Source organism: Mercurialis annua, linkage group LG1-X (assembly GCF_937616625.2).
Source record: "Mercurialis annua linkage group LG1-X, ddMerAnnu1.2, whole genome shotgun sequence".
In the NCBI taxonomy this organism is placed as follows: Eukaryota; Viridiplantae; Streptophyta; class Magnoliopsida; order Malpighiales; family Euphorbiaceae; genus Mercurialis; species Mercurialis annua.
The window spans coordinates 52,002,422-52,016,852 of record NC_065570.1 but is presented as its reverse complement, the minus strand read 5'-3'; the positions used below and the strand labels follow the sequence as shown (position 1 = coordinate 52,016,852).

General features: G+C 31.1%; 2 protein-coding genes and 1 long non-coding RNA gene across 6 annotated transcripts; 2 read left to right on the top strand and 1 right to left on the bottom strand.

The window, feature by feature from the left end:
- Positions 1–203: 203 nt before the first annotated feature.
- On the top strand, positions 204–3,998 carry LOC126662641 (serine/threonine protein phosphatase 2A 57 kDa regulatory subunit B' kappa isoform-like). Of its 3 annotated transcripts, none has more exons than XM_050356363.2 (3): positions 204–343; positions 1,367–2,558; positions 3,240–3,998. In XM_050356363.2, exons 2-3 carry the CDS (start codon positions 1,401–1,403, stop codon positions 3,594–3,596), a joined length of 1,515 nt encoding a protein of 504 aa, XP_050212320.1. In that variant the 5' UTR covers positions 204–343; positions 1,367–1,400; the 3' UTR covers positions 3,597–3,998. The 3 variants fall into 3 exon arrangements, with proteins under 3 accessions (XP_050212320.1, XP_050212322.1, XP_050212321.1); XM_050356365.2 differs by lacking the exon at positions 204–343 and adding an exon at positions 386–559; XM_050356364.2 differs by lacking the exon at positions 204–343 and adding an exon at positions 386–570.
- A 6,835-nt stretch (positions 3,999–10,833) lies between these two features.
- LOC126655518 (uncharacterized) lies at positions 10,834–12,117 on the top strand. Of its 2 annotated transcripts, XR_007633042.2 has the most exons (3): positions 11,068–11,289; positions 11,369–11,699; positions 11,890–12,117. It is a non-coding gene; the product is annotated as an uncharacterized LOC126655518 (long non-coding RNA). The 2 variants fall into 2 exon arrangements; XR_007633041.2 differs by lacking the exon at positions 11,890–12,117 and having other exon boundaries at positions 10,834–11,289; positions 11,369–11,665.
- Positions 12,118–12,170: 53 nt separating this feature from the next.
- LOC126655509 (protein PGR) lies at positions 12,171–14,323 on the bottom strand. The gene is made up of 5 exons (XM_050349729.2): positions 14,045–14,323; positions 13,851–13,964; positions 13,553–13,775; positions 12,478–12,726; positions 12,171–12,393 (listed from the first exon to the last, which is right to left on the bottom strand). The coding sequence occupies exons 1-5, from the start codon at positions 14,188–14,190 to the stop codon at positions 12,262–12,264; spliced, it is 864 nt and encodes a 287-aa protein (XP_050205686.1). The 5' UTR covers positions 14,191–14,323; the 3' UTR covers positions 12,171–12,261.
- Positions 14,324–14,431: the final 108 nt, after the last annotated feature.

Below are 14,431 nucleotides of genomic sequence, written 5' to 3'. Positions count from 1 at the left end.
TGTTTTAAATGATTAAATTGATATTGTATAAGACATTTAGAACATAAATACCACAAAATGGAAGATCGAATTTTTTATGATAATAATAAAAGATATAAATGTATAGTGATAATATTGCTTAAATAATAAAAAGAAAAACAATATATTTATGGTGATAATCCATTTTTTATACTTATGCCTTTTTGTTAACAACAAATCTTATTTTTATAAGAGAGAGTATTCCATTCCTAATAGAAACATTAAGTTTCTAGTTTTGGAGGAGGTGGTGGTGGTGGTGGTGACTGGTGACTGGTACCTGCAAATTCCCAGAAAATGCCACACCCAATTATTATCTTGGATCGAGGTATTCTTTTTATAATTATTATTATTTACATTACCTTCTTCTTCATGGAGATCTATTACAATCACTACCCAACACCTCATCATGACTTATTATTATTATGGATATCATACTCTCTTTTTTACTTAAAAACCTTACTCCTTTTTCTCTCATAACAAAGTCCCAATCTTTTCTCATTTTTCTGTTCAAAGTTTCAATTTTTACTTAATACCCATTAACGTAAATCCAAGGTCCTTCCCCTTTCTCTATTGCCCTTCTGCTATTTGTGTATAATTTAGTTTAATAAATGTAGCAACTGCATTAAGTTTCAATTTTTTTAAGGTTTGTGGAGTGACATTAAGATTATTACCATTATGGAGTGACAGTAGAGTTGTTAGTGATGATGTCTGTGATTTGATGAAGTTATTGGTCAGTTACTGTGTAGTTGTAATAATCAAGATCTGGGTTTGATTCCTGCATCTAAGTGCGTGCACATCTTTTCTAAATTAACTATCTTTATAGTATCATATATGTCTCAGATCTAAGTCTTTCTTCACTCCAATTTTTCTGCTAGGTCTAGGATTATTGAATTCTTTTTCCTTTTACTATCATGGTCTTTTTTCGAATAAACAATGAGTTAATGAGTTTGGTGTGTTCATCATTGATTTGATCTGCTTACTGTATGGTATAGTTGATTATACATTTATGGGCTCAATGTTGATTATACGTCTTTGTGATGGTCACTTGATAGAAAATTTGCAAATGCTCGATTCTGTTGTGTGGAATCTGTGGCAAAGGATATGGTATACCTTGCCTCAATTTCTACATACTTTACTTTGTCTGCTTTTAACTTTTAACCTTTGTCCCATTCCTAATTCATGTCCTTGGATCAGTAATTTTGGTTGTTTGCAGAGTATTCACTCAGTAGTACATATTTGCTTACTGTTTCTGCTTTGCCTTGTTGCTGATGTAGAACTACTCCTATCTTTCCGTACGCTTGGGTATGGACTGGTATTTATTGATCTAGTACATGTAATTTTGATGCAGGTCTATAGCTGCTGAGAATTGCGGCATTGGCACCATGCTTAAACAAATAATAGGCAAAATCCCACGGAAGTCCTCAAAATCTGAATCATTTGACTCTGCTGGGATTGAATCCGGAAACAATTCTACCAACTGGGGTAATGAAGTCCCTTGTACAAATGGCGGTAGTTCTTTTTCGAGTCGATTAAATGTTGTTAAAAGAGTATCTTCAGCTGTCTTTCCTTCAAGCATCATGGCCGGGGTGGAAGCTGTGGATCCCCATTTACCTTTCAATAATGTTTCAAATGCTCAGAAGCAAAACCTTTTTATCAGCAAATTAAACTTTTGTTGCGAGGTTTCAGATTGCAGTGATTCAGATAGAAATGCTGCACAGCAAGACCTTAAACGTCAAACACTGATAGATATTGTTGACTTTATTTCACGGTCAGGCGCAAAATTTACTGAGACGGCAATGGCTGCAATGTGTAAATGTTGTGCAATTAACTTATTTAGAGTTTTCCCACCAAAGTACCGTTCCAACTATACAGCTGGGGAAGCAGAGGATGAAGAACCTATGTTTGATCCTGATTGGTCACAGTTACAGTGCGTGTATGATCTACTACTCCGGTTTATTAGTGGTGTTGATCCAAAGGCGGCGAAGAAGTATGTAGATCGGGCTTTTATTGTGAAGCTACTCGACCTCTTTGATTCAGAGGATCCTAGAGAAAGAGACTGTTTAAAAACAATTCTGCATAGGATTTACGGAAAATTCATGGTACATCGACCTTTTATCCGAAAAGCTGTCAGCAATATTATCTACAAATTTGTTTTTGAAACTGAACGTCACAATGGGATGGCTGAGTTGCTGGAGATTTTTGGGAGTGTTATTAGTGGGTTTGCCTTGCCTTTGAAAGAGGAACATAAAGTGTTCTTATGGAGGGCTTTAGTTCCGCTACATAAACCGAAATCAGTGGGTATGTATCATCAACAATTAACATATTGTGCTGTACAGTACATAGATAAAGATCCAAAACTAGCTAGTTCTGTAATCAAGGGACTGCTGAAGTACTGGCCAGTGACAAATAGCCAGAAGGAGTTGATGTTTATAAGTGAGTTAGAAGAGATTTTGGAAATGACTAGCATGGAAGAGTTCCGAACGATTATGGTTCCATTGTTTCGACGTATAGGATGCTGCCTCAGTAGCTCCCATTATCAGGTAAACAGCATATCGTGCTCTTTACGCAGGAAAGAGATTATTCACCTGCTCATTTTTCATAGCACTAATCTTTTTGCTATTAGATTTTCCATCTAGATTATATATCTTTTGGCCTCATATTCAATTCATTCCAGTTTACTTGGTATTTTTCAAAGGTATATATTTTTTTCTTCTTCCTGTGTCGCATAGAAAGAAATTTCTAATGGCCTCTATATGTAAGGCTGAAGAAGCTTGTTAGATATATATAATTAAAGGAGCATTTATGAAATGTTATCCAAGTTTACTATCACTATGACTAAGCAATTTTTGTATTCCGATTGTCGGAATCTTGTATATTTGTCTCATTTATGTCTAAACTATAGGAGTAATGATATAAGATATAGAATAATACGAAATCATAGTCCCAGTCCTAGGTCGATGTAAGTTTGTTTGATCGTAGAAAGGCATTTTGCTTTGCATATTTCTCATATGCCACTGCATGCTCAACGGGGATACTTTAAATGGATCTTTTTTCTATTAAAATCCATGGCCCTATACATGATGAGATTTGAATTTGGAATCTCCGAGTTAGGATTCCAACCACTAGCGTAGCCCTTTGGGGACATTTGTAGAAGCTGCACGTATAAGTAATAAAATATTTGTGCACAGAGAACAATAACGAGCTTGTTTTCACCTTTCCAGGTGGCTGAACGAGCACACTTGCTGTTGAGTAACGAGCGCATCTTAAATCATATTGCACATCACAGGAACGTGGTTGTACCTCTTGTCATCTCAGCTCTTGATTGGAACACACAGAATCACTGGAACCAAACAGTACTCAACCTGACACATAACATCAGGAAAATGTTCTGTGAAATGGATGAAAAGCTAGTGCAAGCATGCCGATGCAAATTAGAAGAGGAAATCTCAATGCTGAGCGTTAAAGCTGAGATGCGAAGGTTGACTTGGGAACGACTCGAAAATGCTGCTGGTTTCCAATCCGCAGCTACTAATCTTTTGGCTTCAGTAAAACCAGTCACGTGTTCTGTTTCCTGCTAATAGCATCGGCAACGTGACTTGCAAAAGGAGCAACTATGAAAATTGGTTTTTGAAATAGAAAAGAATTCAGAATGCTTGTAGGTTTTGCATCTGTGCTGTAATATAATTGTGTCAAGAGTAGTAATACCGCTGCGTTGAAGGTTTGTTTGGCAGGTTGGGTTTGTTTGACGATGCCCGGTGGAGATACCGCCGTAGCTTGAAGTTATGTGTATTGACCCATAAGTTATTCTTTCAAGAGTTGTACTTTGTCTCCTTCCTTTAGCAATGGAGATTCTGGTATTATTATAACCCCTCCAACAAGGATATCAGGCTGTTTACTTTGTTACTTAGAATTTGTATAGCTAATTGCATTACCATTTATCCTTGTCAAATATTTTATCTGGGGTTGGTTTTTCTTGCTTCTGGAGTTGGTGTTTTTAAGAATTGAACCGGACTTCCTGGTTCAAACGATTCGACTGGATATTTGAGGTCAGTATGCTTTGATACTTTTCTAAAATTAGAAATACGATTAAATTTTTTTGAAATGGAAAAAATTGCAAAATCGGAAATCATGATTATGTCAAATTGTATCCGTCCAAATATTTTATTTATTAGTTACAGTGTTTTATTTATTAAAATTTTAATTCATTTGTCTGTTAGAATTTTATGTATGTGGTTAAATTTTAAAATGTAAATTCAAATCATGTTCGATCTAATATTTATTAACTAAATTTGTTTTATGTATTAAATTTATGTGGTCATACTAAATTTAAAGAAAATGAAAATACAACTTGCACATAAAAGAATTGGTCTAATCAGACCAGGCTTCATGAGAAAATTAGTGTTCAAGCCCGCTTCATGAAAAAAGGTGGATATTTTTGCTACGTAAAATTGTGAACCATCTATTAAACTTGTGACATGTGGTATTATTAAATATAATCAACCAATTAATAATTACTTCCTCCGTTCCAATAGAGTTGTCCACTTTGAGAAATTTTTTTGTCCCAAAATCATTGTCCACTTTCAAAAAGTAACTAACGTTTACACTCAGTTTTCCTATATTACCCACTATTTAAAATCTACTAATAAAAGTAAATTACAAGTGGACTCTATATTAAATAGGGGTATGACAAGAAAAGTAAGGAAAAGTTTATAAAAATCATAAACAATACTCCCTCCGTCCCAGTTAAGAAGGGACATACCCCTTTTACACATAAATTAAGAAAATATTAATTACTCTTGGTTTTTCTTATTTTACCCCTATTAATTATTGTCTTGTAGTTTGTGTGAAGAGTATTTGCTTTAATTATAGAAAGAGAAAATAGGGGTATAAGAGAGAATTCTTTATAAAATGGCACAAAATTCATGATTTGGCCTTCTTATATGGGACAAAAAAAATTGAGATATGTCCCTTCTTAAACGGGACGGAGTGAATAATTGTTTTTCTTAAACTGTGTGATAAAGGCAAAGTGGACAACTCTATTGGGACGGAGGGAGTATTACTTTTTCCGTTCTTTTTAAAAAGGAACATATCTCATTTTTATTTGTCCCATCTAAGAAGGTCATATCGTATTTTCTGTGCCAATTTATGTTGAACTTCAACTTTTATCCCTTTAATTATTTCAATATGCATTAAATGAAACTCAATTTATAATACATTTATTCTATTATTATTAGGAGAAACCATACTAATTAATTGGGATAGACATGACAAAATAAAATATTATCTTATTTTATTAATATTTGTGTAAAACTCATTTATCCCTTAAACGGGACTGAGGGAGTACATTAACTTGTGATATCTTAGTTACAATTAAATGCACATTATTGATTGAATGTAACATTTAATAATATCATGTGTCATTGTTTAATAGATGGTCGACAATGCAAATTAGGTTTATAGAAGAATTTTTTCTATGAGCATGTACATGAGGGACAAAGTTGTACTTTCATTTTTGATTAAACCTATATACATACTCATACGAAAAATTCTTCTATAAACCTAATTTGCATTGTCGACCATCTATTAAACAATGACACGCTAAAAATTCTTCTATAAACCTAATTCTTCTATACACATTATTGATTGAATTTTTCATAGTTGAGACCCGTTCAGGAAATTTCATGAACTCTATACTAAAAAAAGTACAACTTGCTCCTAAAAAAAGAGTGTCAGGTGAATATTTTGAAAAGAGAAAATTGCACCCTATATTATACTTTAGTAATATATTTCAAAAAATATTTGATCAGTAAACTTTTTGCATCAAATACCACATACATGCAGTGGCGGAGTCACGTTTGCCTCTTTTATTTTTTCAAAAATACAAAATTTTCAAGTATTTTTTCTAAAATTTAACGTGTTATTTAGATAATTAATACATATTGATCCCCTTAATTATATAAAAAAATTAGATTATACATCATATGAAATTGTTTTTATTTTGCCCCTCTTAGTTTCGATTTCTAGCTACGCCACTGTATGTATGTAGATTTTTTTTAATAAAACTACTGACTATTGCGAGACTTTTGTAAAAATATGCAACCATTGCTTGCAAATTGTCTCTTATATTATTATTTAATTAGTTTTTTTTATCGCTGAGTTTTCTTCTCAATTACGGCAGCAACAGTGATGCTGTAGCATCAATAAAACTCTCTTTTATTTAAAATTCCAAAAAAGAAATTAGTTTATTTTTAACATATTAGATTCAATTTTATGAATCTTCAAAACGTACTTTGAGAAAGAAAAAAACGTACTTTCTCATTAATTTTGGACTGTAGTGACGTGTTCTTTTATTAATGCTCATCTATTGAGAAATTACAATGATATTTTCATAAATTCATAATGCGAAAAAAGTGTTCATTGTAAGCTTAAGCACTAACGGAGCCATAACTTTTACATTGGGGAAGACCAAATCGTAACATAAATTTAAAATAAACTAAACATAAATTTAGTTAATTAACTTAATTTTAAATTACTAAATTAAAGTTAATCACTATTTTGATACTAAAAATTTATAGTAACAAAGATATATTGAAAGTTTGTTTCGTTCAATTTTATATATTTACAGAAAAGTATATTTTTCAGAAAGTTAATTATTATTTCCGTTTTTAAAAAGTAAAAGCGAAAAACTCCTCCAAAAAGATGAACCAAACGTCCCCAAAGTAATATTTCCTTCTGTCGGTTAACATTGTCGACTGTCAAAGGGCAAGATTATTAAAATCAAAGTGCAATACGATTTCTAGACTCATTTTTATTCATAAAAATCCAGAAAATTGTAAAATCAATAAATTTTTAATTTTTTTTTAAATTTATTTATATTGGTTTAAATTACCATGTTTTTATATTATTATTATTTTAAAAATATATATTTTAAAATATTTGTAAAATTAGTAGTTGACTTTTCTAAAAATATAGAATTATTTATTTATAAAATTATACCAAAAAAATAAAATATTTACTTTGTGTATTTAGTTAGTTTAATTTTAATATAACTTATTGTTAGTAAAATTTTAGTACTATTAGTGCAGTTTAATGCAAGTTATCAAAAAAAGTATAGTTTAATGCATTGATAATTTATTAATTGTTTCCTAATCTTTTACAAAATAAAATAGTAATAAAAACTTTGTAATTTATCTTGTACGAAATTAAAATTATTAATAAATTATAAATGTACTAAAATTTTCTAAAACTACACTACATGTACTATAATTTTACCAACAAGAAAATTTATTAAGGTTATACTAACAATATACACAAAGTAAAAAAATGTATTTTAATAAAAAAAATCAGTATTTTTTTTAAAAATAAACTCTTAGTTTTTGAAATATTTTTTTCAAAATAATAATATTAAATAGTGTTATTATTAAGAACATACTAATTTAAAATAAATATAAATATATTATAATTTCAAAAGAAATTATAATATTTATAATAGATGTATTTAATTTTAATTTTTTTTGAATTTTTTTGAATGATAAATAAATTCAGAAATCAAATCAAATTTTATTTTTAATAATTTAACATTTTAACTCACTCAACTAATATGATTCTCTGACGGAAGAAGATACTAGTTAATTTGATCAAATGTCGGATGAAACATTTTATATTTTTAAAATATTGGAGACTTAATTATTTTGACATTATTTCAATATATTTTTTAATAAATATCTCTTTTTATTATCACTAAAACTCATAAATATAAGTACAAAACTAAACAAATAGAAAAGTAACAATCAAGTTGCATAATGATTTGGACTAAAATTATTTTATACCCTTAATTTATAATATTATGAAACGTCATTTTTGGATTTTCTAAATAATATTATTACTATTATTTAATTTCGGCTTTAGTGTGCCTTAACCCACCCCTAATGATTCCACATGCCTTCCACTCCTAAACCATGCATGTGTCTGATTGATCATCAGATTTCGGAAGATTTAATAACTTTTCCTAGTCCACAAATGCATGTTCGTCAAATTATGCGACTTGAAATTTGGCTCCATAAAATTAATTTGAATTTAAATTTTTAAAGCTCGTTTAGTAAATAGATCAGTTTCAATTTTAATAATATTTGACTCGAAAATTCACGAGTAAGTTCATCAATATATTTTCATGCTAATTTAACATATTATTATTTTAATTTTAATTTTTTAAACTTTAAATATTTAATACTCCTTTCGTCCCACAAAAATAAAAGAATTAATAGTTTTGTAAAAATTAAGAAACTCGTTGATTATGGTTGATACATTCAAATATTTCTATAACGCTCTTTAATTTTTTTTAAAGTGAAGCATTATGAAGCTACTGCATTTAATGCTCATGCAATAAAATTGTGAGGGTAGTTTGATAATTTTATTCTAAATTATCAATAAATATAGTTACTTTTTTTATTTTTATTGGAAAAAAAATCCCTACATTTTTTATTTTTATGGGACGCAAGGCAGTATATATTCCTTGTTAAAAAAAATAAATATATTGTGAATAATTTAAATCTAGTTATGTATACATAAAAAAATATAGTATTTAGATTTTTATTAAATTATTAAATAATCTAATTTTAATTTATTAATAAAAAACTCGGTTAAACTTATTAAACTCGATATATAAATTTAAAACTTAACCCAAAATTAAACGAGTTAATTTTAATTTTTTCAATATTCGAGCTAACTCGACTTGCTTATACCTCTAATTTTAATACTACATTTAAAATTGAGGTTAAAACAAATTTCTGATTATATTTTAGTTATGCAAAAAAACAACATTATGTTAATTTGATTTTTGAAGGTAGCGCTTAACTTGGCCTACATTATTGCATGTCCACGCCCCCAGTATTAATTATTTGTCTGACCACAACATCTACACTATAGTATAAAGAACTCATCCACGTCACTATAAGTCTCAAGTTGAAAAAATATTAATGATCTATCAATAATGATCTTGGATGAAGTGTAATTGTCTCTATAAGATCTTTCTCCGATTAATTATCAGATATTAAGCCAAAATGATTGGTGAAAAAAAGAGAGAAAAATTATTGCAAGCAACTGTCCAGCCATGTCATTCGTGCAAACCAATAATACATTAAACATATAAATAAATTAATAATAAAAAATTAAGTAATAATTAAAAAATTCTTTATTGCAAATACTCATTGATTTGTTGTAAATATGATATACCACAACTAATGCATGAGACAAACATCGAAAGCTTAATTATTTATTTTTTGTCTCACTTTAATAGATTCATTACTCCCTCCATTTTTTTTATTATCCATTTAGTAATAACGTAGTGATAACATCTCGTAGAGGCGAAACAATCTCGCCAAAAGTACGTATTACTAAGTCAAACAATTTACCGATCTAGTGTCTAGGGGATCACCGAGCTATAAGAGACGATGTCACACCTTGGCCAGTCATCAGGCAAAGATCATGGGAAAATATTTCTTCGAGCTATGATGATCAAGCAGTTTACCGACCTAGTGTCTAGGGGGGTCACCGAGCTACAAAAGACGAAGGCACACCTCTGCCTGATATTGGGCCAAGATCATCGGAAAATATTTCCCCGAACTATGATGATCGACATCATAGCTCGGATAGACAATACCATTAGGTCGGACCTCGAAGTATCCCTGAATGAGATAACATCTGAGATACCCCGAGGATCAGCACTCACGTGTAACTGATACTGGGACCACATAAGATCCTCTGACAAGTATAAAAAGAATGTTCCCTGCGTCTAACGCACCTAACAAACCGTGCCAAATGCGGAAGAACACGCCACGTAAGCATCAAAGAAAAAAGGAACCACAAGAAGGAGAAGATGACAACACAACAAAGTTTGCACGAGTCCTAATATGAAAAGAGACTTTACGTGCAAACCCTAGGTAATTCTTTTTGTTTTACTACTCTTCTTCTTTTCTCCTCTCCTTCTTTCCCTCACCTGAAAATCTTATTTGAGCGTCGGAGCTAACGTCCGGTGATCCCATCGAAATTCCTTCTGGCCTCTGTTTACTGGTGTGTACAGATACCATAAGATCGGATCCGTTTTGTAATTCATCAATATACATTTCACAAAATTATATTCATTTTTCTTATCTATTCTTATTAATAATTGTTTTATAAATTGTGTTCAAATAGAAAAGATAATAAGATACAAAAGAAGACATATAGATTAAATTACTACTCTCTTTTTATATTAATGGACAAAATTTTTATTTTTATTTTTATTTTTAATTATAGACATTTAATTACTTTTTTAATAATTAATACTAATATGTATTCATATTTTAATTACACTAGAAAGAAAATAAAAGACAAAAGTAACATTTTCTGTCTCAAATCAATACACATTTAAAAGTAAATATAAATTGGAAGTAATTTAATTTATCTAGATAACATAAATTAATCTTGCAAAAATATATATCATGTTCTCCTTAATGCCATAGTAATTTTTTTAGCACTTTTTATTTTCTTATGAATATATTCTACTATAATTAATAAAAGGTGTGTATGCTAATTAACCACTCAATAATAAATGATTTTATAATTTGCAAAAATATAATATAAATATTGTCTCTCAATTTGAGACGGAGATAATATTTTTTAAAATAAAAAGAGTAGGTTTTTGTAGATTTATTCATTTTACATTCAACTCGACCCAATAAAATAGTTATTATATGAAATATAGTTATTTGAAAGGGTTAATTAATTTTCAGCTACATCTTTAAGGAAATAAAAGACTCTAAAGAAGCTTGCATACTTTATTTTCTTCCTAAAATCTTTTAACTTAATGGAAATTTGAAGCATTTACAGTTGAATATTAAAAGATAACTTCTTGCTGAAGAAAGATTAGATTGAGAATGGCCAAAAAAATGGAAAATGCAAAAAAGAAAAAGGAAAAAAAAAACTGAAATACAAATGTGTTAGGTGGTGTTGATAATTTGACGGTGACAAAATGGTCCCTTCAAAATATCAAAATAGTAAATACAGAAGCAGTTAGCTGCTTCCATGTGTTACACTTACACTTATCAATGCAGTTTCCTCAGTTGTCGTTTTATATATATATACTCCGATGAGCCAAATCTGTTTTAATTAGTAGTAATAAATTTAGGTTCAGAGAGACGTAGAGGAAGAGATGGATGGTCCAGATTATGAAGAAATGTCATATACTGATCATCTCAAGAGGCGCCATGAAGACAAAGGCTTCCTCTATGCTTGGTTTTTTTCTTTCTCTATCTGTCTCTAAATTACTTTTATAGTTATGAATTTCTGATAATTTGGCAGTTTGTATTTGCAGTTTGTTTGCAGTTTGTTGCTGTTTTTGCTGCTTTGAGACGTGTGAATGTTGCTTAAACATTCTCTGCTGCTGCTGCTAGTGCTAATTACTTTCTTTCTCATCTCGATCTTCTCACTAGCGTCCCTTTTGTTCAGTACAAAAGAATGATTAAATTTCAATCAAGTGTGTGTGTGTGTGTATCTCTTTAAATTTCAATCTAGTGTGTGTATCTGTTTTTCTGATAAAGTATCTTCTCTATCAGTGTTTCCATCTCTGATTATGCTAATAAATCCACAGCCGAAAGACTGTGCTTACCTATGTTGCACCAAAATTTCTCCAGTCCTATATTTCGGTATATCATTTTTGTTTCTAAGAGTATTTATGAAACACTTTATTTACCGTATATTCTTATAAAATACCATTACGTTAAAATACAGTTACGTTGTTTTTTCATTTCAGTATTTCCCGTATATGTGCTATATTATTGCTGCAACCTGCCTGCACATGTTTCGGATAATGTTTCTGACCATTAATTGTTTCAGCAAATACCGCACGTATACTGGAGAAGAGGAAGAACAAGGTGTTTGCAAGGAAAAAAATTATATGAACCTAATTCACCATATACTACTGTAAATATTCATTAATTACTATGCGACATGTATTATTAAATATAACAGCCAATCATTAGAGAACATTAAATTCTTTAAAATATCACCAACTAATGTAAAATTGATTGATCAGTTAATTGCATTCAATAATGTCACTTGTCATGTGAATGGGTTCACAATTGTATGTGTTGAACTAGGCTAGATTCATGCAAGTATTTCTCCTTACAATTGTTACACAATTGAATTGATCATTTGCAAAAGCACAATGTCAGGTCTGCTATTTCAAATTACAAACCAAAGATTGGTTTAAAAAATGTACACACAAGCAACTGAAGTTAGCAACGAAGTCAATAGTACTGAAACAAGATTCACACCATTGTTGTCAAGAATACTCAGCCCTGAGATTTTCTTCACTGTTGGTCCAGGTTTTCCAACCACCTGCAAAGTCCGTGTCAAAGTTGCGCTTAAAGCAACTATACGTACTTAAGAATAATGTTTCTGATAAACATAAGGCTAGCTTACTTTATTACGAACACTGCAGAATCCGCTGAACTGTAATGTAGCTCCCAATAAAGAATCTATGAGACTTCCGCATACTCCTGCCACGACTGATACGGGAACAACCAGTAGCTGCTTTAGTGCTACACCATATTCACATCTGGTTGTAAAAAATCCGACAAGAATGTATGTTAGTCCAATTACACCTCCTGCTGCTGCTGCAGCTGCAAGTCCTGCTACTGTTACGCCACCATTTGTACCCCTCCGAACAGGCTGATATACAAAATTAGTCATTTGAAAAACTGTATGAGTATCCATAAACTCTCAAGACTCGTAAAAGAGTTCCACAATAACACGTGGAGCAAGAACAAGTGGGCTCAAATGCCATAATCCTACAAATTTCCTTGGGTGGGATAATGTGGATTCTGCTCCGGTCACTAATAGACTGGTTTGAACCCATATAATGTAGTATCCTCTGATTCCTCTTACAGTATTCCCCTTCCTTATAATTATTTAGACTAATAATTAACCAATGCCTGCTGTATTAGAAGAAGAACGTTGTAATTGTAAACTACAGGCTACGTGCCAATAGAAGACAAGAGATGATTGGTTAAACGAAATAACAGAAAGAAAATTATGCCATTTGTTCTAAACAAGAAAAAGTGAGGTTTGAAACGTGAATTCGATGATTTCGACAAATGATCTGAACGGCACTTTTAGGCTTCAGTATATAGATAGATCAGGTCTAAGCCAAACACTAAAGGCATACCGGACTAGAGAATGAAATTTGCTTCTCTTTTAATCTACCAAAAGAAGGCAAAACTATTTCTAAGACGTACTCTTAGTTCTTGTTTGAAATAAGTAATTTTCAAAAGTTCATATGAATTGACTCCCTGCAAATTAAGTCATTACATGTGATTTCTTTCTTTAAAAAATGCCCCCTTTTTTTCAGTTCTTTAGAGTTGAATTCTAGCAATTACTAACAGCTTCCTAAACACAAAAACTAACTAAATGCATTTGGTATCGACAAGAATCGCTCGAACTAAAGCGTTTTCAACATGAAAACTTAAAGCTAATTATGCATCCATATCCATGTTACCTTAAAGGTCGTGATCAATCTGGGAGTAGCATCACTAAGCACCCCAAGTTCTGAAGACCAAGTATCTCCATTAGCGCAAGAATAATGACCAATAATACCACCAATTAGAGCTGTAATCACTCTCGATTCTTTGGAATCCAAACAATTCTCTTGCCCTCCACTCAATTTCCAAATTACCAAAGCCAAAACCGTAGCTATTCCACCGTTGAACAACACCTGTATCCTGATACAAAGAAAGACCGTCTCAGCTTTACACCATTTCCATTAGCAAATTAAGGAAAAAATAAAATCGGATTACCAATTTCTCTGACCGCCTTCTTTGAAATCAGCGTCGATTCGTCTCTTCCTTTCTTCTCCAACCTTTGTAAGTTTGGATGATGTGAGAAAGAATGCAAGAATCATACCTCCGAACCTGTAATTAAATTCATTACAACGATAATAATCTATAAAAAAAAAAGGACGGGAAAGATGAAATAGAAGTAGAGTAAAGACCTGTAACTGACGGCGAAATGAATGGACATAACAAAAAAGCCGGCGAGAGCGCCGGATAAGTTGAGAGATTTTCTCTTGTAAGCTCGAATTGCAATGAATGAGCATATGATTACTGCGATTAGTGGCTGGATTGTGTTTTTCTCCATTTTTTGAGCTTTGGAGAGAAGAAAATGGTGATCAGGCCGTATTCTGTTTGATTCAGTGGCTTGCAGTTAGTATATTTTATGTTTGCAATATTATGGTTGACCAGAGGTGCGCAGCATTTGCTAATTAGCACATGTTGTTATGCAATGGGCAGTCGTTGGATTAACCATTTCAATATCAATTTCTTTTCCTTTTTTTCTTTTTTTTTATCACCGGACTGATAAATTTTTAGCATTTGTGGAA

Bases quoted from the DNA above. Each gene is read 5' to 3' on its own strand.
- LOC126662641 (XM_050356363.2), top strand. From the start codon at position 1,401: ATGCTTAAACAAATAATAGGCAAAATCCCACGGAAGTCCTCAAAATCT. The intron at 2,559-3,239 runs GTAAACAGCATA...TCACCTTTCCAG, and splicing joins TCAGTAGCTCCCATTATCAG to GTGGCTGAACGAGCACACTT.
- LOC126655509 (XM_050349729.2), bottom strand. From the start codon at position 14,190: ATGGAGAAAAACACAATCCAGCCACTAATCGCAGTAATCATATGCTCA. The intron at 13,965-14,044 runs GTCTTTACTCTA...ATTTAATTACAG, and splicing joins CATTTCGCCGTCAGTTACAG to GTTCGGAGGTATGATTCTTG. The intron at 12,727-13,552 runs GTAACATGGATA...TTTGTATATCAG, and splicing joins GATTGATCACGACCTTTAAG to CCTGTTCGGAGGGGTACAAA.